This window comes from Cotesia glomerata, linkage group LG1 (genome assembly GCF_020080835.1).
Source record: "Cotesia glomerata isolate CgM1 linkage group LG1, MPM_Cglom_v2.3, whole genome shotgun sequence".
Classification (NCBI taxonomy): Eukaryota; Metazoa; Arthropoda; class Insecta; order Hymenoptera; family Braconidae; genus Cotesia; species Cotesia glomerata.
The window spans coordinates 12,060,122-12,087,086 of record NC_058158.1 but is presented as its reverse complement, the minus strand read 5'-3'; the positions used below and the strand labels follow the sequence as shown (position 1 = coordinate 12,087,086).

General features: G+C 27.0%; 4 protein-coding genes across 6 annotated transcripts; 2 read left to right on the top strand and 2 right to left on the bottom strand.

Annotated features, from left to right (window-relative positions):
- Nucleotides 1-1,403: 1,403 nt before the first annotated feature.
- On the bottom strand, nucleotides 1,404-10,295 carry LOC123268185 (prothoracicotropic hormone-like). Of its 2 annotated transcripts, none has more exons than XM_044734321.1 (3): nucleotides 10,224-10,295; nucleotides 4,993-5,349; nucleotides 1,404-2,106 (listed from the first exon to the last, which is right to left on the bottom strand). In XM_044734321.1, exons 1-3 carry the CDS (start codon nucleotides 10,224-10,226, stop codon nucleotides 1,942-1,944), a joined length of 525 nt encoding a protein of 174 aa, XP_044590256.1. In that variant the 5' UTR covers nucleotides 10,227-10,295; the 3' UTR covers nucleotides 1,404-1,941. The 2 variants fall into 2 exon arrangements, with proteins under 2 accessions (XP_044590256.1, XP_044589424.1); XM_044733489.1 differs by lacking the exon at nucleotides 10,224-10,295 and adding an exon at nucleotides 5,469-5,549 and having other exon boundaries at nucleotides 1,647-2,106.
- Nucleotides 10,296-10,450: 155 nt separating this feature from the next.
- LOC123274979 lies at nucleotides 10,451-21,676 on the top strand. The gene is made up of 5 exons (XM_044742814.1): nucleotides 10,451-10,691; nucleotides 13,109-13,199; nucleotides 16,663-16,842; nucleotides 17,062-17,158; nucleotides 21,056-21,676. The coding sequence occupies exons 1-5, from the start codon at nucleotides 10,617-10,619 to the stop codon at nucleotides 21,249-21,251; spliced, it is 639 nt and encodes a 212-aa protein (XP_044598749.1). The 5' UTR covers nucleotides 10,451-10,616; the 3' UTR covers nucleotides 21,252-21,676.
- LOC123269412 lies at nucleotides 17,485-24,089 on the bottom strand. 2 transcript variants are annotated; one of them, XM_044735473.1, is made up of 6 exons: nucleotides 23,489-23,624; nucleotides 23,355-23,417; nucleotides 22,369-22,431; nucleotides 22,187-22,300; nucleotides 21,809-22,094; nucleotides 17,485-17,552 (listed from the first exon to the last, which is right to left on the bottom strand). In XM_044735473.1, the coding sequence occupies exons 1-5, from the start codon at nucleotides 23,564-23,566 to the stop codon at nucleotides 21,936-21,938; spliced, it is 477 nt and encodes a 158-aa protein (XP_044591408.1). In that variant the 5' UTR covers nucleotides 23,567-23,624; the 3' UTR covers nucleotides 17,485-17,552; nucleotides 21,809-21,935. The 2 variants fall into 2 exon arrangements, with proteins under 2 accessions (XP_044591408.1, XP_044592042.1); XM_044736107.1 differs by lacking the exons at nucleotides 17,485-17,552; nucleotides 23,489-23,624 and adding an exon at nucleotides 23,918-24,089 and having other exon boundaries at nucleotides 21,929-22,094.
- LOC123267410 (cyclin-dependent-like kinase 5) lies at nucleotides 23,714-26,957 on the top strand. The gene is made up of 6 exons (XM_044732418.1): nucleotides 23,714-23,856; nucleotides 24,085-24,173; nucleotides 24,268-24,461; nucleotides 25,258-25,517; nucleotides 25,599-25,810; nucleotides 26,582-26,957. Exons 1-6 carry the CDS (start codon nucleotides 23,820-23,822, stop codon nucleotides 26,687-26,689), a joined length of 900 nt encoding a protein of 299 aa, XP_044588353.1. The 5' UTR covers nucleotides 23,714-23,819; the 3' UTR covers nucleotides 26,690-26,957.
- Nucleotides 26,958-26,965: the final 8 nt, after the last annotated feature.

The following is a 26,965-nucleotide window of genomic DNA, read 5'->3' as shown; positions in this document are numbered from 1 at the left end:
CCAAGGCTCTTTTTAAATAAAACTAATCCACTAAAATAACAATTATAAATTTTCACTCGATAAATCTCTCTGAATATCTCGGCTCGCTGTTTCACGAACAAGTCAACCGGCTGATAATTGATATAAAGCTTCTGTTTAATCAGTTGTCATATTTATTACTTCATACGAGCGCGAAATTTATCGTCTATGAAGCTTCAATTGCTTACGCCTACGACCATTATATTTATTTACATTCAATTTGCGTTACTTCACTGGTTCTTTTTTTTTTTATATATATATTTTACCTGTGCATGCATTCTATTTTGAACTAAATTCTTTGATATTTAATTTTTAAAATCGGGAATTGTTTTAATATAAATTTTTTACGGCAATCGATGGACGAGTGGCATAGTAAGGGCTTTTAAAAAGTTGTAAAAGCGCACTTGAGGCAGCATAAAAACTAACAATACTAAACTAATAACCAGTTAAAGTGGCTTTCTCGTGGTCTATTAAGTACCGAGAGCACTCTTACTTTATGATATGTTGTGTATCAATTCAAAACGTTATCGAGTGCTTTTAAAAACCGTTATCGCAGTCCAAATATTTACTTACACTGTATTAATGGAAGGTACATACATACAGGACAACTCCCACGTTTAATATTGTAACGTACGACTTGTCCAGAGATAAATTTATAACGAGTACCTTGGTCGTGTAGGACGATTGCGATAGAAGAGAAAAAATTTTAGGATGGTAGAAATTTTTTGCGGAAGCTTGAAACTAAAATTGCGGGTTCAGGATTGAGGATACAAAAAATTGCAAGAGACATTTTGTTTAGAGAATTTTACTCTCTATGAAAAATATCCTTGTTAATTTTTTTGTAGCTTTTATATTTTTTATATAATTTTAGTTTTAAACTATAAGAAAAAAAAATTTTAATTAAACTAAGTTTAAGAATTAAAAAAATTTTTTTTTGCAATAAATTTAAGTCTCTGTTAAAAAATTGAGCTAATTTTTTAAATTTTTCTTTTTGTAATAATTGCTCTCAGAAATATTGTTTCTGTACTGTTACTAAGTTAAAGTTATAAAGTAAATGAAATTAATTTAATTTTAATTAAATTCTAACAAAATGTTAATGTTTTTTTTTTCCTTTTTTTACCTAAAGCTAAAATTTATTTGTATGTCAGCCTAATGTATAAAGCCGATTGGCGTTTGAATAAATAAATAAAGTTTTCTATGTTTAAGACAAAAATTGTGAGAATTTTTTGTTTTGATAAAAAAAAAAATGAAATTATTTGCAAAATTAGAAAAATGAAAATTTTTAGCTAAATATTAGAAATAACAAAAATTGATAAGAAAAGTTTTTTGTAGAAATTTTAATTCTCCATAAAATAGATTCTTATCAATTTTTTAATAGTCCACGTATACGCTCATCATGTTTATATAAAAAGGTTTTTTTATCAGTCTACATTCAGAAAAAAATGAGTTTCTAATGTGACTCCAGGTGAAATATCGCGGCATTGATAAATCAATAGCGATCATCAATAAAAAACAAAAACAAAAGAGGAAATCAAGATCGGAGAGCATAAAACTCCGAGCACGTAGAACGTGGTCGTCTCTTTAGCTCCTAAATGTTAAAATAGTCACGATACGAATCATTTCTAAAAGCATCTTTATCTATTATTTTATTTTTTTTCGATATATATATCTGCATCTATACATTCATATTTATTGATTTATTTATTTTTTATTTATTACTTTTTTCCCATTAAGTTGGTCCGTCGGTGGCTATTTTTCGTCGGCAATTTATTTCAACAGAACAAAAAAGGATATCAAATTTAACATTTGTATGCATAGTAATCAGATCGGAGTACCATTTTTTATCGGTTATTTTTATTCGCCAGTTTAGAATCATTTCACTTGATATTCCATTCCATGAATCACAATACGACATTCGTTTGTTTAATTATTTCTTCCCTCGTTAGGAGCGATGCATGCAACTGGTACCGTTATGGGTTTTAATTGCCATTTTGAGCGAAGAGATTCTGGGAGAATCGGTTGCTGGATGTACGACTCCTCGGCGTCAATGTTAATGTCATTTATATCTCTTGGACTCAGGACGTGCATCTATAAAATTCAAAAACTTTCACTTGATTTAGAGAAAAAAAAACAAAAAATAAATAAATAACAATAATAATAAAAACATTAGTTTTTAAATTTTGATAAAACTAGATTAAAAAAAAAAATTTTCTCTCAAGAAAATAATTTTTAAGAGTTTCATTGTTGATTTTAGTAGAAAAATTCTAGAACAAAAATTTTTTTATTTAAATAAATTTTACTTGATTCAAGAATTTTTTATCTTGATTAAAAATAGTAAAGCTTTTTAAAATGATTTTCTTGGCCCAAGAATTATCCTTTTGAATCAAGTTAATTTTTTTTTTCAGTGTAATTTTCTATCAAACGTCGATAGAAAAAAAAATATCTACTCCACACTACAAGAACAATTAAAAAAAAAAATACTTTTAATAATAAATTTATTAGAAACTAGCAGTCTGCCTCGGCTTCGCAAGGGTATTTAACAAAATTTTCAAAATAAATTATAATATAATATAGCCTATGTCATTCGGGGATATTGTCGCTTTCCAACAGTGAATTTTTAAAATCGGAGCCTATTCAATGCAAACAAACGAACAATCAAATCTTTCCTCTTTATAATGTTAGTATAGATAAACTACAAAAAATTTATTTTATGTTTAATCCAATTTTAAAATTTGATTAAATTTTTCCACCGATAGTGTATATTTTTTTTTCGTTCTGATGTGCGAATCATAAAAAAAAGAACCAATTAAAGGCTGTATTATCGGTAGTCAACCAGTGAAACAATATAGTATAATATCAACTATCTTCAAACTGGATTTAAAAAATTTATTTTTTCAAAAGTTATCGTGCTAACCCCTTTATAAGCTTCTGTAAAGCTGGCATTGACTCGTCTAGTATTGACCATCAGTATCTCGGTCATTATTCAAATAAAAAAATTTATTTGTTGCTAATTAATTGCTCTAATTAAAATTTTGTTACTTGATTAGGTTTTGAGCATTCATTAATAATATTGGTTAACAAAGGAATTAATTGATTTAAAAAAACATTTTGATAAGTTCAGCGATCATTTTTCTTTATAACAGTGTGCTTTTTGTTTCACTTAGGTATAAGTACATTATGATTGTGGGGTAAGATTAAATATGACAAAATTTTTTAATCTTGATTTTTAAGCGGTAATAAAGCATATTTTTACGTCCACGTATGGCACGCCGTTTTACTATTTAATAGAAGGAAAAAAATGATTTTAAAATTAATAACTAAAAAGAAAAATGCATATTTTATGTTAAAACATAATCAAAATATAATAGATTAATTTTATGTTCATACTTAAATTTTTTAAGGAATAATTATTATGTAGGGACATAATAATATATCAACGAATTAAAATTCTGAGTTGAGCTGATGACAAAAAGAATATTTTTATTATGTGTCATGATAATTAAAAATAAGAGTTTAATAATTATGTGAGGACATAATTTTAACTAACAATTTTTTTTATGTAGTGACATAAATTAAATTGGCTCCTGTAGATTTATATTTTTGGAGTAATTATTTATAACATTGTAATTTCTTTTAATCGAAAATTTAATACAAATAAGAATTAAAATTATTCACATAATAGAAATTCTGAATTAAAATTATGTACATAATAAAAATGTTATAATTAAAATTATGTACATAATAATAATTCAGAATTAAAATTATGTACATAATAAAAATGTTACAATTAAAATTATGTACATAATAGTAATTCAGAATTAAAATTATGTACATAATGGAAATGTTTAAATTAAAATTATGTACATAATAAAAATGTTTGAATTAAAATTATGTACATAATGGAAATGTTTGAATTAACATTATGTATTGAGATAATATTAATTGCTTAATATCATTATGTTACAAGATCATTTTTATGTATTATTATTATTTTATTTATTTTTAAGATAAAAACTTTAAATTAAATTTATGTTACTAGATAATTTAAATTCGTTATCGGTATAATTAATTATGGTGGGACATAATAAAAATTGTTTGAATTTTAGTTATGTAGTGTCATAAATTTTTTTGAAGTATTCATTATGATTTCACTTTTTACTAAATTCTGTGAATTTTTACTATGATCAACCATAATAAAAATTTTGCAAAAATTTTTAAACTGTTTTAAATAAAATTAATCCATTTTTTTTATGCAGATACATCATTTTAACATTTTTTATTATGCTATTTATAATGAAAAAAATATATTTTATCGTTAATCATAATTGAATTGTATTCATTATAATTATGTCACAAGATAATAAAAATGTTTTTATTTTTTCTTAAGAATAATTTCTAATCATTATAATTATGTCGCTACATAATTATAATTCGTGTTTTTTAGTACCTCTTCCTATGCATAAGCATTTAATTTTATGTCGGGGCATAAAATAATTATATTTTTATTATGTCAGTACATAAAAAGAATTCACTGAAAAAATTCTTTTTCGAATTAAAAATAAATTTCTTTTTTTTATGTTCTGCAAAAATATTACCTGATTAAATAGTAAAACGGCGTGCCATATCCACGCTTAAAATGTGCACTCTGATAAAAAAAAAAAAAAGTATTGAGACAAAGAAAAAAGTATTGAAAAGTATTGGTTTTCTATTCAATCCAATACTTTTTTCTTTGTCTCAATACTTTTTTTTATTTAGGGCAATAATAATTCTATACTTTTACTAATTTAAAGTTATAAAGTAAATGAAATTGATTTAATTTAATTCTGATTAAATTCTAACAAAATGTTAATGCTTTTTTTTTCCTTTTTTCGCCTAAAACTTAATTTACTTGATGTAAAATTAATGTATAAAGTCAATTGGTGTTTGAATAAATAAATAATAAAAATAAATAATAATAGTAATAATAATTTTTACCTTATAATGAATTAATTTACAGGGGTTGAATTTTCCATGACAAGGTTTTTGAATACATTGAGCACTGGTAAAGTATTGAGGGTAATGACCGATCCCAAGATCAACAATTCCATACTGAGTCTCACAAGGACAAAACCACTGCCAAGGGTTGCTCAGCGCACACAAGTCCCTCGGCGAAATGTGCATTTTTTCTAGAGATCTCAGAGCTCCGTTACGTTTCCCCGGGTATGAAATGTCACGATTACTAATCAATTCACTCGAATCGTTGCTTGAATCGGGATCCAGAATGATATTTGTCCAACGTCCAGAATTATATGTCCGTCCGATAACGTTTTCTGTCACGATCACCAAGATTGCCTGAAAAGATGTTCGATAAAATTTTAAATTCAATGAATATTATAGTAGTGATTTTAGTGACTAAAATCTCTTAATATAATAAGAATATGATAAACAAGTTCTACACAATTCACTCTTACTAAGATGATAATCTTCATCTTGAGCAAGACTCGTATCACTGGACCGTCTGGGAAGATGTGCTTCTGAAGAAAAAGGACCGGGGCTTATATACTAAATTTAATGAAAGAACGACCTGATAGTGAAAAATATAATTTTATTTCTGAATACTACTAGTGACAAAGAATCCATTAATGTTATTTGATAGGCGAGACACCTTAAGAGTTTTAGTCGATACTCCGATCGGTTTCAGGTGACCGTCATTGAAACATCCCTTTATTGTCTCATCTTTTGCTGAGAATACTTAATAATATACGCTATTCATTACCCGAGGTGAAAGAAAACGGATGGTTAGCTAACCTAGTCAAAAAAACGAGCAGATTTGAGAAATAGTTCAAGAAACCGGTGATTCGATCCTTGAAATTCTCATCAGCATATGAATATTAAATAAAAATCTTAGAGATCAGCGATTCGATTCTTGATGAGCTGATAGCCGTTTTAAAGGATAATTTCTTGATTTCAATGATGGATTTTTTAAAGCAGCTGTAAGTGATTTAAAAAAAAAAATCAAATTTTTATCTACTAATACAGATGTTGAGAAGAAATGTCCAAACTGCGATTTTTGTGTCCTAAAAAACAGATTGCTTATTAGTAGACTAAAGAAAAATTGCAAGGTATCTCTGAAAAATTTCTCAATATGTCCATCAGAAGATTAACCCTCGGAGTACATAACTCCGAACAGAACTTTAGAGTACACACGGGTCAAATTGACTCCACTTGACTTTCGAAGAATTATATCTTTTTGATAGGTAAAACAATGCTCTTTTGAATAAAATTATTATTATTCTGAATTAAATAGTTTTTAATGTTAAAAAAATTAACTAAAATCGAATCTATTTTCGAGAAATATTTTAGGATAAAAAAAAATTCTGGGTTCAAAATGACCCCCAGTGTACTCCGAGGGTTAAGGAGGAATTTCACGATATCAAAAAAAAATTTATAGTATGCCCACCAGTGGATTGAGGAGAGACTTCATAACATTTTCGACGTAATGTTTAAAATACTTCGCATTCTTAAAGCAAAAAGGATACATAAAAAATTTTATTTATGCTATAATTAAATTCAGGAATATTATATAAATGGAAAAACTTACTGAAAAAATGAAAAATAATTTTCTTTTTTAAAATACACTCTGTTTTGTCTTAATGAAAAAATATCTGCTGCTATGAAAGTTGAAAATTTTCTGAAGTAGATTTTTGAGATGGTAAAACGTCAGTATTTGATAAAAGCTTTACTTTTGAAAATTTAATAATTTTTCGAATAAAAAAATTTTTTCAATTTTCATCGTCAGAAATTCAAAACGTTTAATTATCACTGCGGAAAGTTAGAAAATAAAAATAACATTTTTTTTTATATACGCCTTTTTTTCTTAGAGATTTTTTTTCTTAAAGCAAAAGGGAGTATTTTAAAAAAATGTTTAATTTTCATTTTTTCAGTCAATTATCACATTTCTAACATTTCTGAGTAGATTGGAATAAAAAAATATTTTTATACGGTCTTTTTGCTTTGGGAACATGACCTATCGACGGTAAAACTATTTTATCAAATTAAAAATTAGTGATTCAATGAAAAATTTCAAGAATTCGGTGATTGTCTTCAAAACCTTGTCTCGGATGCATCCGTAGAAACAAAGATACGATAAGTACAATACCGTACTTTATTTTCCTTCTCATAGTAATTTCCGTGGTTTAAAATTATTTTCAAAAGATATTCTCGAAACAACATACCGTTGAATTCAAGTAAATTTATAATTCAGTTCGATATAATTTCTCGCTTTATTTGTAGATCCGTGGTCTAACTCGCGATTTAAATCGGTGACATCGCGAGGCTCTATTACTTGCTTTAAATTCATACAGACTGTCAGAGTAATGTAGTATAATATAATAAGTTTCCACCGTAAAAACGGTGCAAGTTTACGCATTGCGTTACCTTAAACAGTATTTCAGTCTTAATATCAAACTACCATTGAAAATAAAATAAAAATGAAATATTCGAGATGTTATCAGCACAGAACGGTTAAGTGAATTTTAAAAACCGATCTTATCTTATAATTCTTGTAATAACTATTCACTTTTTTAGATAAATTACCCTTGTATGATAATTAGTTACTCAATAAAGGGTATGAAATTATAAGAGGGACGTTAAAAAAAGCTCTGGTTAATGTCCTTTCACGCGTAAATCTTCTTAAAATCAAACTCCCTTTGATTTTTTACCGTCGCTCTTGAGTATTGCGTGTTATTAAAAATCCACGCTTTAGTAGAGTCTGCATTCATTCTAAAAAATTAATTATCCCAGTTTATTTATTCATTAATAGTTTATCATTTTATGTGACGTAATTATTAATTAAAAGAATTGTGAAATACCGCTTATAATTACAGTGAACGTTCAATGAAGCTTTGGTCTCGGGGGTAGTGTAACTTCTAAAAGCGAATCATAAGAACCAATGAGAACAGTGAACTTTCCTCCTACTCTATCAAAAATGATAGAATAGGAGGGTAACTCGAAGGAAAACATAATTTCTGAAAATGTAAATGTATTGAACGTATTCTGTATCAATTAATTTTTATCTATTTTATAGATAAAAATTAAATTAAACATCATAACAAAATTTTTTCTTTAAATTATTAATTCAATTATTCTCTTTCGAGAAGTTAAAGGTCAAATTCTGAGCATGATATCTACAATAGAAAAAATTAATAAGAGAATTTTTTATAAAAAATTTGATCTATCATTATAAAAAAAAATTATCTGATTCAAGAAAAATTTTTTCATATTGAACTTTTACTTGAAAATATGAAAATATTTTTTAGTTCAAAAAATTATTTCTTGGATTGAGAAATTATAACTTTTAGATCGGAAAAATTATCAGGAAAATTTTATTCTTACGGAGTAGTTACTGATCGAAATAGACATGTGTATCTCTCCTAATAATGCTTACTTATTAAAAATTTTCCGCTAAAATTTTTGATATTTTCTATATCAGAAGTAAGTCTTGAATAATTTTTTTAAATGTACACTGATAGAAGAAAAAAGATTTGAATTAATTAATTTCTTTACAAAAGAATATCAATATTGGTTTTTATTATAATAAACTAACATACGACGAATAGCTTCATTTGAATTAAATAAATATCATTTTAAGCAATTAGATAAATTTTTCAAACAGGGAAAAATAGTCTTGATAATTATCCAAAATTTATGTTTTGTCAATAAATTTTTCTCGATAATAGTATTCTTGTTTTCTAGTGCAGGTTTTATTTTTTTTGGGTTAAGCTGATCATATTTTGAAGGAAGAAAATAACACTTGAACCAAAAATATAAAGTTAGAAAAAAAAACTAAAATTTTTAGTTTTAAAACAATTTTTATTGTTTAAAGAATTTGATTGTATTAATTGGAAATAAATTTATTTTTGAATCAAATGTCAATAATTATCGATTAAAAATATGAAAATTGAAAATCTTAATCCAAGAATTTGAAAACCAAGAACAGAAAAAATTATTAAAGCAAAACAAACGATTTTTTCTAAAATAACTTTGTTGGTGCAAAATTATCTCCTTCTAATTGTATCAAACAAGCATTAGATATTAAATAATTTTTCATTACAACTTTGGTAAGTTAGGTAATAAAACTATTAATTCATACTCTAAAATAAAAAAATTAGAAAAACGGTTCACCCGAAAGGCCATCCCTGCAACTTCCCGCTAATTTCATTCCTGGGCGCTTAAAATTGTACTTATGACATTTTTGAGATTTTTGAGCTCAAAATATAATTTATGTGATATTTTGAGCTCGCTGAGTTCAAAGAAATAATATTTCTATGCATTTGAGCTCTCCCAGCTCAAAAGTCTGATAGAAGTTTCATAGAACACTATTTTTGGAATTTTCAAACCGCAATTACTTTTGAATGTATCAACCAATTTTCACGCGGTTGGCGGCATTCGACGCAGTTTTATCATAAGTTATTTTCAGGTTTTAATTGATCAAACCAAAAATTTCGGAGTAATCCCGAAAAAATACTTTTTTCGGTTTTCTTTCGTTCACGATATCTCTCGAACGAATCAACCGATTTCGATCAGCTTGGTGGCGATCGACGTGGTTTTTCAAGCTTAATGGGTCTACCCTTAAAGGCGGATTAGTTTTTGAAGTTGATCGATAAAGCCGTTTAAAAGTTATTCCAAAAAAACCACTTTCAAAAATGATTTTTTTCTTATTTTTTTTTGAGATTTTTCAAAATTTCTCAAAATCTATCGATCCGAATCGGTTCAAATTCACAGGAAATCTAAGTTTGAGGGAACTCTTTAGAACGCCGTTTAGTAGATTCCGATCGGTTTAGTCGTTCAAAAGTTATAAGCGAGTCACATAGTCACACACACACACTCACACACACACACACGCACAGACATAGTGACAACATCGCGGGGGTAGTCAGGGAAGTTTCCTATGACCTTAAAACGTCGAGATCTGACAAAAACTCGATGAATAACTTCCCGATTTTCTTAGCGGAAAGTTATCAAAGTATATCTATAAAATATTAATAGCTATTTTATTACCAGAAATTACCAATTAAAATAACTTGTAATAAGAAGTAATAAAATTATAAATAATATTAATGATGTAAAGCTATTAGAGACGAAATAACTCAGCTTAAAAAAAAACGCAACCGATCTGTGAATTAATTTGAATATCCAATAAAAAACCGAGCAAGATTTGCGATTACCATAAAACAAATAAAGTAAAATGTAACTCTCGGAGCTTAATGGTTGAAATGTCGGGAAAAAAGTCAGGTGCAAAGTTCTCGCGTGGCTACAATGCGTATTCTCTCTTCTTTTGGCTTCTCTGCTCGGTACGATGTAGATAATAAACACAAGTATATCTTATGAGGTTTTTTACCGAGTTAACCTGTGCGCGCGCAATTGGTTGTTTCACGCTCCCCCTTGAAGCCGCGGAAAGCTCTCAGCTCTCTATATATTTCACGGTAGCACGCACCCTAGTCATTGTATTTCTCACGCGTTTCTCGATCTACCACCCGCTCTCCTAACCGATTTAAAAGGTGAAGTTCAAGCTCGCTCGAGAAAAGTACACCCCCAAGTTCTCGTTTCCGATCTCGAAGATGGTCAACTCACGATTTATCGGATCAGCGTTTATTCTTGCTGCAGTCACCTGCATTTTTGCCGTACCGATTCAAGTAAGTTTTTATTTTATCTAATTTTTTATTGTTTCAAAAATCATTTTTATTTTATGAATGTTTTTTTTCCAACAAACTCATTATTTTTAAATTTTAATATTTTATTATAAATTTAATATTTTATTAACAATTTTTGGGCTAAAAACTAATTTCAATATTTTAAAAAAAATTTTTTGGAAAAGTATTCTTAAAAATTAAAAAAATTTTTTCAGGTATAATTTTTTAAAATTTGAACTTAATAATTTACATTTTCTTCTTTTAACTTATGAAAATTCAAATGAAAATTGTTATTGATTTTTAAATTCAATTTTTTTTAATTTTCACTCTATTTTTCATTTTTTTCATTGAAACGTTATAAAAATTTAATTATTGTACATTTTACTAAAAACATTTTTCCAATTTTCATTTCACAAAAATTCAAATTACTTTTTAATTTCACTTTAAATAAAAAATTATAGAATTATTTTTTTTTATGAAAAAGATAAAAAGTTAAATATTTTTAAAATTTTATTTTTCTCTTTTAATGAGAAAATAAATTTTACCCAACAATTCCTTAATTTTCGACTACCAAAAATTAAATCTTGTAGAATTTTATCAAATAATTATAAATTAAAAAATTTCAAAATTGAATCTAGTAAATAATAAATTATCCCACTTAAAAGCAAATAAAATTTCATTAAAAATTGAATCTTAATTAAATTTTTTTAATAACTTCTAGAAAAATTTAATAAGTTTATAGTTAAGATTACAGTGTAGGCGTCTCAACTTGTTGCTTGCATTAAAAATCTTAACTTTGTTATTAAATGTTTATTATATTTTTTCTTCATTAAGTATTATCTATTAAGTAACGTATTCATGGTTATTATGCTCACAGGGAGAAGTTAATTAGTAAATAGTGTGGTCTATAAAAGTAATATCGAGGGTAGTACCGAAAGGTGAAAATGTTGCAATAAATTACCTTGTCCTGACATCCTTGAAAATTTAATAACGCGTTAGATATATGCACATTAAATATTAACTTCCATGTCGTGTGTTTCACGTCAAGTTTACCCGCACGGACACAACTTTTCCCATGCATACTGATATGTAACAGAGGATCAAGTTTACAGCGTGAATTTCTGCGCTCCGCAATCATACACCCGCCAAGTCTTATATATTTTCTATTTATTTATCCACATTTTGTAATTTAAAAGTAAACACAAACTTTCCTGCAACAAGTTCGAACATTATCGCACCAAGTTACAACGATAAATTATTGACATTCATGCCCAGCGAACTTCATTGTATTTACACAGTCTTAGTTCAATAATAAAGAAGAAAAAAAAATAATTACACGGACACTAAAAAATAAATTACTTGATTTAAGAAAAATGTTTTCTTTAAAATTAAATTCTTCTTTCTAAATATTGAACATTATTTGAAGATAACATACACAGAAAAAAAATGTTCTTGAATCAAGTATATAATTTTGAAGAACTTAATCTTTTTGATTTGAGTAGAAAAATTCTTGAACTAATAAATATTTCTTGATTTAAGAAAATTTTACTTGATTCAAGAATTTTTCGTCTTGATTAAAAAAAAATTACCCTCTTCAAAATTATTTTCTAAGTTCAAGAATTTTTCTCTCGAATCAACACTAATAGAAGGATTTGTTTATAGTTAAAAATATTTGTTAATATTTAACAAATCATTTATTAGAGACCACTTTTTAGTCCTTAACAAATATTTCTTAGTATTTAAAAAGATTTATTAATATTTAATAAATGAATATCAGATTTATTAAATACAAACAAATCATTTTAAATACTAAGAAATATTTGTTAAAGACTAAAAAGTGGTCTCTAATAAATGATTTGTTAACTATTAACAAATATTTTTTAATACAAATAAATCCTTCTATCAGTGAAGTTCATTTTTTTTCAGTGTACCTTTAAATCAATAATTTTTAATCCAAGAACAAAATTAATTATTGAAGCAAGACAACCAATTTTTATAAAAATAATTTTGTTCGTTCAAAATTAATTTTTTTTTTTTTTTTTTAAGAATACATTTTTTCTATCAGTTCGCAAAAATTCTGAATATTTCTTATCTGAAAGCGTTCATCAAAATTCTGTGTGAACGATGAGAGATACGATAAAATTGATGGAAACGTTTTTTGTAGGGAATTTAATTTCTCCCAAAAAAATGTCTCTTATAATTTGTTTGTATCTTCAATATTTTGCCTAGAATTTTGATTTTTAACTTAGCAAAAAAAATCTCGATTACTTCACAAAAAAAATTTTTTTTTCAATTCATAATTATTTTAAGTGAACCGTATTAATGTCTCTAATTATAAAATGCCACAGTATAAATTTAGTACCAACGCTCTAAAAATTTTCAACCTAAATAACATTAAAATTTAATTATCATTTTATCAGCAGCTTCATGACGAGACAATGGGATTAAACGAGGGAATGTATGCGTCGCCGGAACTCGCAGAGGCATTGGCAAGGTCTTACGCCGCACTGGGTGAGTTAATTATTGTATTAGAGAAAATAATAACCGCTTATATTAACAAAACGGGTAGCAAACGGTGTAAATACTGAAGATCGAGCTTAGCTTCTGTGAGAGACAGAATAAAAAAGTTCGATTGATGTTTATATCGGATTAAGCTTTCAAATAATGGGAGCGATGCTTACCTAAAGGGCAATCTGTCAGGCTTTCTTGTGGAATAAATGGACGAACATACCGATAACACAATCTGAATCCCAGCTGCACTTGTCTCCTCATTCTTTCAGTTCAGAAATTCAATATTTCCCTGTTAATTTACGAAAATCCAACAGCTGACACTTTGAAAGCTTTCGTCGTAACTTCGTCCTTCGACATTTTACTCCCTTTCTACTTTAATTCTCTGAAGTCTTTCTCATTGCCTTCGCTTAACATAATACTTTCATTTTATCTAAAACAGACGAACAAAAGAACATAATGGCAATCCAAATTCTTAAGAATCAAAACCTCTTGTCACAAAAACCAGGGTAATTTTATTTTACCATATTTCTCAATAACATAATATGAATTATTCATTTTAGCCCACTATTGTCTTCACTTTCGACTTCGACGTCGGGTTTAAGATAAATTGGCACCAAAAATATAAATATAATGTAAAATAAATTTAAAATTTTCGCAAGACTGAATTTAATTTGCTTAGTAAAATATACTGATAAAAACTTAGTTTTCAATTTTCATTTAAATTTATATAATTCTTCCCGCGCATTTTTTTAAATTTTTTACTTTGCACTTAATTAATTGTTTCAGTAAAAATAATAAAATTTTGATACTTCTACGTCTTAATTTTTCAAATACTTGTCATGAATTAAAATAAAATATTAATTTAAAAAATTTTTTGTAAAATTCTAAAATATTACACAAATTCCAAATAATATTTGTTACTAATAAAGAATCAATTATAGATGACAAGGTATGAGATTGAAAACGCCGGGTGCGGGTTCGAATCCCAGCGGCAACAAATTAAGTCCACCTATATGACAGATTAGTTTCTTTTCACTTCAGAAATTGTCAAAGACCATTAAGTATCATTTTAACAAGTTCTAGGGATAAACATAAAAAAATGTCTTTAAAATTCAACCTGTTTCATCAAATTTGAAAAAAATGTTTAATGCATTTCAATGGTAACGTAATAAAATACTTGAACATCAATATCTTAGCAACTAATTATCACATAAAGAATTAAAATGTGGTTTCAAAAAATGTTTATATTTTAATGTCCATTTTTTTTTTTTTAACTAAGTGAATTTTCAAACTCTTTTTATATAAATCTACACAGAAATAAAAGTTTACTTGATACATAAAAGTTTTATTTCATTCAAGATAAATTTTTCCTTCTTAAATATATTCTTAAGCCAAGAAAATTTATTTTATATTCAAGAAATTTTCTTCCTGTGTAAAGATAAATTTTTAATCAAATAAAATTTTCCATCATATAAAATTGAACATATCGTTAACAGTACATAAACATATTGTACGTGTAACCCTTGAAGAATAACCCGAGCTTAAGACATCTCAGCTTATTTCACTTTGTTTGCCGGATTTACTGTACTTACAGTCTCTCCATCCGGTGAAGATGCTTTTCCGGAAAGCTGAGGATGTAGATATAAAGAGAGCAAAATCCTCCCTGAACTTCGCATCATATATATATGTACTTAGAGTGTTTATGTAGTGCATCATTTCCGTGAGAGCCGTGAGTCCGTCGCGTGACTGACCTATAATGTTAGTTGCGCCCTCGCATGCCCAACTGAACATTGTGTACATAAACCAGTAAGATGTTGCACATGTTTGTTCATTTACGGGAGAAATTTTGCTGTAAAAAAAAAAAAAAAAAAAAAAAAAATTAATAACACTCTTTGATATTTTCGCTAGAAATCAAAGGAGGTATTTAGCTTTTGTGAAAACTTTCAAATAAAAGGGCAGTTGGTCAAATACAATGTAAAAGTTATTGAAAAAACGATAAATAGTAGCGATTATGAAAATATACAGCCGCAATTGCGTGATATTATGAAAAACATAATGACAACATAAAAACATTATATAGATCTCTGAGGACTAGTCATCGCGCCTTTCCAGAAAGCCAAGATGTTATCTCTTGTTAACATTTTCAATAATAATTTTCACTGTCCTCGTTCCGTGGTTAAACACGCCGTAAATACCAGTCTAGCGGTTAACTCGAAGTTATTACTTTTTTTGAATTTCATCCCCCGTGAATTCTCCGGTACAAGGCTAATTATGATTTTCAGCTGCATTTACCTACAACTGCACCTATTGTGACTATAACTTTAATAACTTTTATACTTTTGAGGTATTTAAATTAATGCAGCATTAAAACTTCATGAATCATTCATAATAAATTTATCATTTATCATAAACCATTTGTCTTTTTATAAATAATTATCCTGTTTTCGTGGGTTCATATTTACATTAAGTGTTGTATTGGTCAAAAGTTACTGTTATTAATTATCCGTTTCACCCTGTGACTTGTTAACTAATTCTATTCTAATATTATTAATAGCTTTTACAGCATGATTTCATCAAGATAAAAATAGGTACGTATTACTTGATTATTTGTAATGATGCCTGTTTGTTGTTGAGTTCATTTTTGATAAATCGTTTTAAGATTAACTATAGTGTTTTTTTTATTATACATTTTTTTGATTGATGATTTTTCAGTCTACTGATAGTAATGATAAAAACTCTCATTATTTATTAGATCATCCAATTTAAATTCATAAACACTTAATAAAATTACACTTAATGTGTTTTAAATGATCAATAATAACTACTAAACATTTTTATTTAATTTTTTTTTTATTTTAAATGTATTTAGTTGCCCAGATTAATACTGCGAGATTTTTTTTCATTTATAATTAAATTTTATGAGTTTAAAATGAATTGTGGCATTGAAAAAAAATTCAATAATATTAGTCTTAAATGTGTTTAAAAAAGTTTTAATTTAAATTATGTTTCATAGCGTCAATAATTGGTGCTTTTGTCTTGTATTAAATTGTTATGTGAAAAGTTAATTAACTAAAATTTTATAAAACTTATAATTACTCAAACTTTAATTATAAAATTATAAGTATTTTTGTTTCAAGAGAAATTCTCCATTTGAGTTTGCGCTATAAAAAATTTGAAAAACAGTCACTTTTAAATAATTAAGACTTTTTTCATTTTATTTTTAAAATTAAAAAAATTACAATCTATGTAATTTTTTTAGTTTATTTTTAATAATTAAATTTTTGAACTTTCCCTTACAGATTAGTAGTAGATCTTAGCTAGTTGATTAAATTTTGTTTATTTCAAATGCACGTTAAAACATTTCTTAAAAAAATTTTTTCTAATAGAAATGCTTGGCTTTATAAAAGAAAAGTATTGAAAATAATGGAGTAATACTAATATTAAACACGGCTAATTTTTACAGAATGGGAGCATAGCAATGGAAATTCAATTGATGCGGCCATTCAAAAGCGCAATTTAGATCAGATCGGAGGAGGCAATTTGCTACGATCACTGCATGGACCAAATGTACCTCAACGTGTGCGGAGTTTGGATCCAATCAACAATTATCTTCTTCGCTCTTACCAGCAACAAAATCAGGAGTAGCATTTCCTCTTGGCTGACTACCACCAATTATATAATTTACTACATAATCTACCACTTATGTAGTCTTAATCTAACATTTTAACCCTAAGCGGCTTTAATAAACATGCATTTCAAAATCAATAACTGATTTTTCATTTTCCTTAAAATAACAATAATAATTAACTCACATTGAGATTCTTAATTATATTCTGAACTTTCTCTGTTGATCTTCGAACAGGTACCAGCAGACTTCAGAACCCTCGAGATGATTCACACGCAGGTCATCTGAGACAGCCCTCTCGCTTGGTATTTGAACGAGATTCTGATCTTCGCAGGTAAATGCCAAGTACTGAAATAAATAAGTTTTATATAAAGAAAAATGTTTCAAGAGGAAAAATGTTACTCAATATTTAAGATTTTATGAATTATTAAATATTTTACGGCTGTTATAATTTAAAAGCTACCTTCTGGATAATTAATGAAAATTTCATTATGGAATGTTTTTTTATTAGCAAATGAAAACTAAGTAGAGTTGAAATATCGGTTTTTATTAATGATCTTCAAAAAGTTTTTTAAAATAACGAAAAATTTTCATTAATATTCTTCAATTTTATGATACGAAAACGAAGAAATTTTCTTGATTACTTGATTATTTTTTATTAAAATGTGTCGAAATGAATAGAAAAATACCGAAATATGACAACTTGGCACATTCATTCTCAGCTTCATCTAAAAAATAAAAAATAAAGTTGACATAATTTAAACTTAAAATATAAAATTTTTTTATATTTCATAGATTCTAATGTAAATATATTATTCATCTTTAAAAAATTTCTAGTTGTCAAATTTCTACTTCTACTAAATCACGTTTTTTTTTTTTTTTTTTTAATTTTTTTTTTGCAGTGATAAAAAAATTAATTCAATTCTTGAGAAAACATTTTACACGGAAAAAAGAAAACAGGAATAATTACAGTATAAAATGTAAAATCGGTCCCGTCGTAATCAAAACTAGAAAAATTACAATTTGAAATAACATTTTTCTAAATTCAATTTTTTAATTTAATTTTCAGAGCTTTCAATGTAAATATTACATTCTACAATGCAATTCTTATAAAACCTGTTATAATTACAATCTGGAACTGTAATTTTTCCAGTTTTCATCACGAAGCGCCACGTTGCATTATATATTTTAATTTTTCGAGTTTTCTTTTTTCCGTGTAGACTAAGGAATTGCTCTTAGTTTTAAGCGTATTTAACTTGATTTAAGAATTTCTATTAAATGAAAGTAAATTGTTTTATCAGAGAATCGTGACGTTTTTTCATTATGATACTGAAATTATCTAACGCCTAACTTTAAAATTTTTTTCCAACACAATATACGCTAATTACTAAAAAAAAAAAAGAAAATGCATCTACGGTTCAATTGAAATTAATTAGATTTTTTTAAATTAAATACCTCTGACAATAATGAAATTTAACAAGCAAATTCAATTTGTTATTCAAATAAAATACTTAAATGACTGCAATAAAATTTTTATCCCACTCTAAAATAAAAGCTGTAAAAACTCTGAAAAATAAATAATTTCGCTTGACAATTACTCCAGTAAAAGCTCGTTAATTATAATTGTTTTAACGCATGAATAAATAGTATGCTTGCACGTAATAATCAACTAGACAATCGCTAAATAACAGAGATATGAGTACACATAGTGATGATAATAGCGACAACATTTCCTCGATTATATCAATAGACTCACGAGTCTGTTAATTTATTTATTTATTTATTATTAAATACTGCGATAACGCGTGGGCAGGCATAAGTTGATCGTAAAAATATTCGTATCGTATGCAAACTTAATATCTCACTTAGTATTGTTAATAATTGTAACATCGGGGACACATATCAGGCATAAGCTACATTTCTTCTAATTATAGTACCTACATAATCGATGAACCGACACACTATTGACTTTGCCACGTGTTCAAGGTAACTGAGAAAATACTAAGGAGCCTTCGCTACTTAATGCCATAAAAACAATAATAATAATTAATATAATAATAGTAATGATAACAACAATAATGATGGTCGTAACAAGCGTCGTAGAAGTTACTGCGATATTATTTTTATTTTATCGCGGACAAAAGTGGTTTCGGCTATAAATACATCGCTAAAACAAAGAAAAAAAGTTATTGGGGATTACAGCACGATACTTCTTTTATTAATCTTCATTATTACCGTTTTATAAAATGCTAAAGTTGGTAAATCGAAGCCAGATTTATCGATAATTCTCTTTCTGTTGTTAAATACTCATATCTATAATCCACAGAAGAAATAAATGCGAATGTTCTTAAAAAGTTTCTTTTTAAAAATAAAATTTTTCATTTTACTGAATAATTGAACATTAATTTCTTTATTCTATAGGCATTGTCTGTAAAAAAAAGTTATTGATTTAATATTTAAGTTAATTAATGCTCTTGGAAAAAAAGTATTATAATATACGTGTATTATATGAATATATATATATTAATTATTAGGTAGCGTGTTTGGTATAAGTTTGAAAAAGATTGCTACTTACGGTAAAAGAAGTAGCATTACTGTTTTTCTTATAAAGTTCCGTTGTGTATTTTCACCCGTTTTTAATCCTCGGACAAAGAGATTTTTTTATGAGTTTAATGTCGCTTATAATGAACGTGATATATTATAAATAATAATTTGTTTGAAAACTAAATAACGCGTGAATATGATACAATATGAACCAAAAAAAGACGTATCGTTAGCTGCATATGACGCATTTTACGAGAATATTATTGTATTACGGTTAGGTGTAATAGGGCATGTACGATGTTGATATCTGTCAAAGAGAACCGCATCATATTGGATGTGTATTTGTACGTTGCGAACCGTCACAAAACACGGATATACTGTTTTGTTGAAATATATCGAAATACGTGAATGTGATATGACGGTGATATGATTGTATATTTGAAAACTGACAGTATCGCGTCCGAATGATATGTTACCTGGTAGTTTGCTTTGAGACCTTTGATAGATATTCTCTATTATATATTATAATGCCGGGTCTAATTCCAAAAAGGTGTAAGTCTATACAAATAGGCTTACAGTAGAAGTCTAAAAAATTTATATCATACGAATTTTTTCTTCTTTTGATCAATCGCTTTGAAATGAATAATTTGACGGAAAAATAACGATCAGTTAATAATATCCCTGTGAAAAAATTCAAGCAAAAATTTTCCGGGTCTTTTTGATTTCTTCTTTGTTCCTACAATATTATTACAGTGGACTCTCGATAACTCAAACTTCAAGGGAAGTGATAAAAACTTCGAGTTAAAGAGTTTTCGACTTAACAAGATGTTCAAAATTTGCAAATAGACCAAAAAAATTAAGAAAACACTTTACTTGCAAGAAAATAACTTAGAGAGAAAATATACATTGCAAACAAGAATATAAGAAGCATTGTTATAGGAATGTAGATTTGATTGATATAAGCTTGGACAGTTTGGAGAAAAACGTCCTTATATTTTACTAACTTCGACTTATAGAGTTTCCTTATTAAAATTCGAGTTATAGAGTACAAATATCCTTTGTCGATACTGGATGGGAAACAATACTAAGTTCGAGCTACAGAGTCTAAATAATTCGAGATATCGCGAATTTTAATTAAGAGTTCAGCGGAAGGGAATACAAATTTTTTTCGAGTTATTGAGGATTTCGACTTAACAAGGTTTGAGTTATCGAGAATCCACTGTATTATTTTTTTATTGGCCTTGATATTGATGAGCAATAACTTGTTCTTTTCCGGTAATTCTTCACTTTGAGTAATTTAAGTATCGAATAAATCAAGTCATTGCATGAAAAATTTTCTTATTGAGTTATTATATTTGAGAAATTATAAGATCACAAGTCTATTATTTACTTGAAATGTGATCATATCAATCTTGCATGATTCGTGATATTTCTATTGGGGTTGCTTTTGTAGGGGATATTTTCCACAGAAATATTTATCACCGAATTAATTCTTGCAGTGATTTTCTTGTTAAATTATTGGTTTGAATTGTTCATAAATCGAGCTAGATTAATAAAAAAAGTTAAAAAATTAGAACCAGTTTCCATTAAAAAAACTTAAATTTTAAGGAACATAATTAACAAATTTTTTAATGTAAAAAGATCAATACTTATACACGATATAAAATAATTATTTTTATCAACTCAGAAAATCTGGATGGCCAAACACCGTTAACGGGGTGGAAATATATGAGGGAACATTGAAACGCAACATCGACGAGATTGATCGCACAGGATTTGACAACTTTGTGAAGCGCAATTTTGATGAAATAGATCGCTCTGGATGGGACAGTTTCGTGAAAAGACGCATCGCAAACGCTTATTTTTCTGGCAGACAACATTAAGCTCTCAAAAGAACTAAACACTCTACTGTACTTAAATCAATATACACTTCTACTCACTACGCTCTACCTACATCACTGACAAACTTAAAAGTTATAATCGCTTATGACTTATGACTTATTATTGTAAAAGTTTGATATTTATTTTTTACTTGACTACGATTGTAGTCTAATAATTCTCAAAGTATTTATTTTTATGACTGAACTATATCATTGTTGGATCTATTGATAAATAATAATGTATAGTTTTAAGGTTTATTATTAAGAATATCTATTTTCAAAAATATCTAAGCGAAGAAAAGTCTAAATTAAAAAAAAAAAAAAAAAAAAAAAAAATACGTATGTAACTTATTATAAAAAAATAACTCAAAAATTGTTTAAGTTTTCAATGATATTTGTCTGTACTGACTAAATGTGTAATGTAAAAATAAAATTGAATTTTTGGAGAAAGTTTAAAATTAAAATAGAAATGAAAAATAAAAAAATGTCGCTGTTTCATGTTCTGATGTAGGCATGCCAAATTATTTGCAGATAAAAAAAAAATATAAATACTCGCTTACATGAATTTTATGTTGATGTCTTACGTGATGTTTTAATATCTCTGATGTTTATTATTGTTAATTGTAAGTTATTGTAGAAATGGATGAAAAATAAAATGTCAATTAAAAAATGTTATCTCAAATGTAACTATCCAGTCACGCAGTCTAAATTGCCAAGACTTTTGTGCTCCTCGATTTTTCCCATCTCGAGCTTCTTTATTTTCCTCAGCACTCTCTTCACTTCGTGATTTATGTCGACGGGCGTCGAAATCGTCACGCTTTCCATATTGTAATTCGTTCTCACCAGCTATTTGTATAAGTAATTATAATTATAATTATTAATAATTAACGATGATAAAATATGACATTCAATTGGCAATGGATATCTATTGTAATTACTTCGATAACTTTTTCTTCGACAGCGGAAAAATGTTTCAAAAGTCCAGACATTTTTTCATTCAGCTCCGTTAGATCGTGGGTGAGTTCCAGCTCCTCGTTGATGTCATTCTCAATCTTTCAACAATGAATTTAAATTAAAAATCTTATTAATTACTTATGACAAGTAAGTCAAGGGTTTTTACTTCTCTTATTGCTTCCGATACTTTTTTTGTCGTGAAATCTAAATTCAGCCTTGATTCGCGTACCTGAAAAAAATTTTTCATAATATTTGAATATTTTACACCAGAATTTTTTTTTTTAACATAAATTAAAAATCAATAAAGATATTTAAAAAAATTATATTTATGACTTTTATAAATTTGTCTGACGTAGAGTAAAAGTAATCAATTTTTTTTAAGATTGAAATTTGTAGTAAAATAATAATGCGATAAAATTATGAAAGAATTTTTTTATGAAAGTATAAAGTTTGATTGTCTATAAGAATAGTTTTTATCAATTTTATTAGATTTTTTTTAATTAAAAATAAGTTTTTAATTAAAAATAAGTTTTTAATTAAAAATTCAAGCTTTAAGCATTTATGAATTTCAAAAACTATGTGATTAAAAATTCTTCATCAACTTTTTACAGCAAAGTAATAATTAAAGAATTTTACTACACTGAAATTAGCAGACATTAAAAAGAGTTTATTTCACAAAAAAAAGAGTTTATTTCTAATGTATTTTTAATATTAAGTAGCAAGTAACAAGTAGCAAGTAGCAAATTTACTCCTAATTTACACCTAAGTTACACCTAATTACTACTTTTTTGCTACTGACCGTATACCTATCCCTGCATGAAAACACACCGCACGGGAGGGGTATACTGAGGTAGACCTACAACCCCGCTGTCCATCTTACAGCAACAAAGAGAGTTTATTTCTAATGTATTTTTAATATTAAGTAGCAAGTAGCAAATTTACACCTAATTTACGGATTATATTGTAATGTAAGTAATAACATCTCATCATTTTTGGGATTTTTTTAACAAATAAATTGTAATTAAAAAAACATTTTAAAAAAATTGTGAAAATTAAAAAAAAATTTTCTTTTTTAATTTTGATCACATAAAACTTGACATATCAAAAATTTTCTATCAACATAACTGATGCTAAAAAAAATCTAAAACTTACTATTGAATTAAATTCAGCAATTTCAGATACCAGCTGATAATGATTTTTCATGACCCGAAAAAACTGAAACAAAAATAAATTAATTAAAAAGGCTTAATGATAATAATTACTCATAAATTGTACCATAAACTTACTTTACGACCAAAATAACATGCAATACCAAAATTAATGAGCATCAGTACGACACTGTTAAAAAATAAGCTTGTATACATGACGTTTATAATTTATCATGCATTAAAAAAAAAATCTACAAAAAACACAAAAAGTGATTAATAAAAAATTAATTAGGTTATAAATAAAAACGTTATAAAATTTTGACGCATTCCCGCTGCTTGAAAAGTCGCAGTTGCAGTGTACAGCCAATGTCAGATGATTCGAGTTTCGAGTTATAGTTTTAACCTCTGCCACAGCAGAGCAGCGCTAACCACTGTGCGTGTGTTCCGCACCCGTGGAACGCTTTGAAATATGCAAAAATATGAAAAACTTGAGAAAATAGGAGAAGGTAAGTCCAATTAAACAAGCAATAACTCTTTTTGGCACCCAAATACTGTCAGTGTGCATACGAATCCATCAAGTGTCGTCCTTTTTCCTATTGTTTACTACCCCGGATCCCTCAGGTGTCCTTGATGTTTGCTCGGTAGTTATTCAGTATCATCAGTATGATGTACAGCAATTTTATTGGCTTATTTGTTTGTTTAGTTTCTGTGATTAATAAAGTTATTTGTTTCAGGCACTTACGGGACTGTTTTCAAAGCTAAAAACCGGGAGACTCATGAGATTGTTGCCTTGAAACGTGTACGCTTGGACGATGATGACGAGGTAATTAGTGTTTACTATTTTTTAGATTGTTATTTATAACTTTATTTATAATGATTTATTGACGTTTTTTACTACTGTTGTAATTTATTGACAGGGTGTACCGTCGTCGGCATTACGTGAAATTTGTTTGCTCAAAGAGCTTAAACATAAAAATATAGTACGACTTTACGATGTACTTCACAGTGATAAAAAATTAACTCTAGTATTTGAACATTGTGATCAGGACCTTAAAAAATATTTTGATAGCCTAAATGGTGAAATTGATTTAGATGTTGTCAAATCATTCTTGTAAGTATTTTACCTTTTTTTTTTCAATTATTATAAAAAAAAAAAATAAACAGCTAATTAGATTTTTTGAAGTGGAAAAAAATTTTTATATTGAAAAAAAAAAATCAATTATCGCAAAGCAAATGACACTGAATTTAATAGACATTTGACAATTTTTTGAAAAATAAACCATGTTCAAAAAATAATTTCTAAAAATTTCATTAAAAATTTTTTAGAGCTCCAAAAAATGGGATTTTTTGAACTACAATTTATTAGTTAAAAAATTTCGAAAAATTATGAGATGTCTCAATTTCAATATCATTAAAGTGAGCGGACAGTATTTTTTTTTTTATTCTACATATAAATTAATTTAAAAAGATAATTAATAATATGCATCCATAAAATATTACAAATATAAGTATAATTATTAAAATGTCATTTGTTTTTTGAAAAAAAAAAAAAATATTTTTTTGTATGCAAATAAAATGTTCGAAGGAATTAAATTGAAGATTTTGATATTTTATAAATAAATTTTTTTTTTATATAAAAATTTATTATATAAGAGTTATTTTTACTATATAAAAATTGATTGATTTTTTTTACAAATCTAAATTTTTCAAATCATAATAATTTTTTTTTTTTTTACATAAGGAATTTTATTCTAACAAATTAGTCACCTTGACTAAATAATTTGATGACCATTAATTCATTTTATTCTAGAATTATTCCAAATATCGGCTGTTGAATTTTTTAATTTAAGGCCAACTTAAGTTATAATTAATTATTACTATCACTAATTAATAACTATTTTCCACAGATATCAATTATTACGTGGACTAGCATTCTGTCATAGTAAAAATGTATTACATAGAGACCTCAAGCCACAAAATTTGCTCATCAATAAGAATGGTGAGCTGAAACTTGCGGATTTCGGATTGGCAAGGGCATTCGGCATTCCAGTTAAGTGTTACTCTGCAGAAGTTGTGACGTTATGGTACCGTCCACCCGACGTATTATTTGGAGCTAAACTTTACACGACGTCAATAGACATGTGGAGCGCGGGATGCATATTCGCTGGTACTTGACCAACTTGCTTTCAAAATCTGGGTCAACATCTATGTCATTTATCATTATAACTTTAATTAAATTAATTTATAGAATTAGCGAACGCAGGACGACCCTTGTTCCCCGGATCGGACGTCGACGATCAGCTGAAAAGAATATTCAAAATGTTGGGTACACCTACTGAGGAAACGTGGCCAGACCTCACTACTCTTCCAGATTATAAAGCTTTCCCCCAGTACCATCTTACGCAAGGGTTAGCCCAAGTTACTCCAAAACTCCCAACCAGAGGCAAAGACTTACTTCAGGTAATTTTTTAAAAATTATTTTATAAGCAGTTAATATTGATATATTTTATTTATATTTAACTAGCAACCAATTATTTATATTTAAATTGCACTGTACTTTCTTAACTATTAACGTTTTTAAAGATATAAGCTCATCCCGATGTTACACTCATCAAGAGCTTTCATTTGAGTACCCATATGCTATTTTTTGTATATTTCATATATATGATATTTCTGATATTTATATAAATATATAAAATATATGAAAAATTGATATGGGTACTCAAAGGAAAGGTCTTGATAAGTGTAATGTCGGGGTGAACTTATATCTCTAAAAATGTCAATAGTTTTCAAGATACAAGGTCATTTCTTAATTATGTATCTATCTCTAGATACATAATTCTCTCTCTAATTTTCGAATGCAGCCTAAATATTTATCATCATATATTGACTATCGGTGAGAATGATATGAAATCTTAAAAAGGCACAAATTCAAATCAAGACCTTTGCAATGACTCTAAATTTCACTAAAAAAACCGATTTTATCATATGACCATCCTGTACACAAAATTTTTCTTATTCTTTTAATATTATAGATAAAAAAAATTTTTGTATAAAAATATTATTTATTTTAGATACTTATTTATTTTTTTAAGAAAATTTTCTACTTAATAATAAAAATTAAATCCTAAATTTTAATTAATTTTTTGATTTATGACAAATTTTTTTTACCATTATTAAATATTGAGTCGTTTTACGTCTATTAATAATAATAAAATTTGTTAATTACAGAGATTATTAGTATGTAATCCAGCGCTGAGATTATCAGCAGACGAAGCGATGGCACATCCTTACTTCAACGACTTAAACCCTGCCATTAAAAATGACCGATGTCAGTAGCAGGTCATCGTTTAGTTACCATCAGCTTCGACTTACAGCGACCAAGACCAAAATACACTCCAGGAAAGATTATTTATTATATTAATAATAATGATAATAATATTAAAACTAAAACTAAAAATAAAAATAAAAATAAATTAATGAATTAATCAACTAAACAAATACTTACGCTCAAGTGCGTCCGTAAAATTATGAAATATATTCGCGAGTCTTATTTTGTATGCAATTGTCCAAAACTATTCAATAAATTATCGATTTTACCACGTAATCAAACAT

What these genes read in the sequence shown, in the direction of transcription:
- LOC123274979 (XM_044742814.1), top strand. Translation starts at nt 10,617, where the DNA reads ATGGTCAACTCACGATTTATCGGATCAGCGTTTATTCTTGCTGCAGTC. An exon ending in TTTTTGCCGTACCGATTCAA is followed by an intron (nt 10,692 to 13,108) that starts GTAAGTTTTTAT and finishes TCATTTTATCAG; the next exon opens with CAGCTTCATGACGAGACAAT. An exon ending in CGAGATTCTGATCTTCGCAG is followed by an intron (nt 17,159 to 21,055) that starts GTAAATGCCAAG and finishes TTATCAACTCAG; the next exon opens with AAAATCTGGATGGCCAAACA.
- LOC123269412 (XM_044735473.1), bottom strand. Translation starts at nt 23,566, where the DNA reads ATGTATACAAGCTTATTTTTTAACAGTGTCGTACTGATGCTCATTAAT. An exon ending in CATGTTATTTTGGTCGTAAA is followed by an intron (nt 23,418 to 23,488) that starts GTAAGTTTATGG and finishes TTTTTGTTTCAG; the next exon opens with TTTTTTCGGGTCATGAAAAA. An exon ending in TCGAAGAAAAAGTTATCGAA is followed by an intron (nt 22,095 to 22,186) that starts GTAATTACAATA and finishes TTATACAAATAG; the next exon opens with CTGGTGAGAACGAATTACAA.
- LOC123267410 (XM_044732418.1), top strand. Translation starts at nt 23,820, where the DNA reads ATGCAAAAATATGAAAAACTTGAGAAAATAGGAGAAG. An exon ending in ACTTGAGAAAATAGGAGAAG is followed by an intron (nt 23,857 to 24,084) that starts GTAAGTCCAATT and finishes TATTTGTTTCAG; the next exon opens with GCACTTACGGGACTGTTTTC. An exon ending in GATGTTGTCAAATCATTCTT is followed by an intron (nt 24,462 to 25,257) that starts GTAAGTATTTTA and finishes TATTTTCCACAG; the next exon opens with ATATCAATTATTACGTGGAC.
- LOC123268185 (XM_044733489.1), bottom strand. An exon ending in GTAAATTAATTCATTATAAG is followed by an intron (nt 2,107 to 4,992) that starts GTAAAAATTATT and finishes TGAATTTTATAG; the next exon opens with ATGCACGTCCTGAGTCCAAG.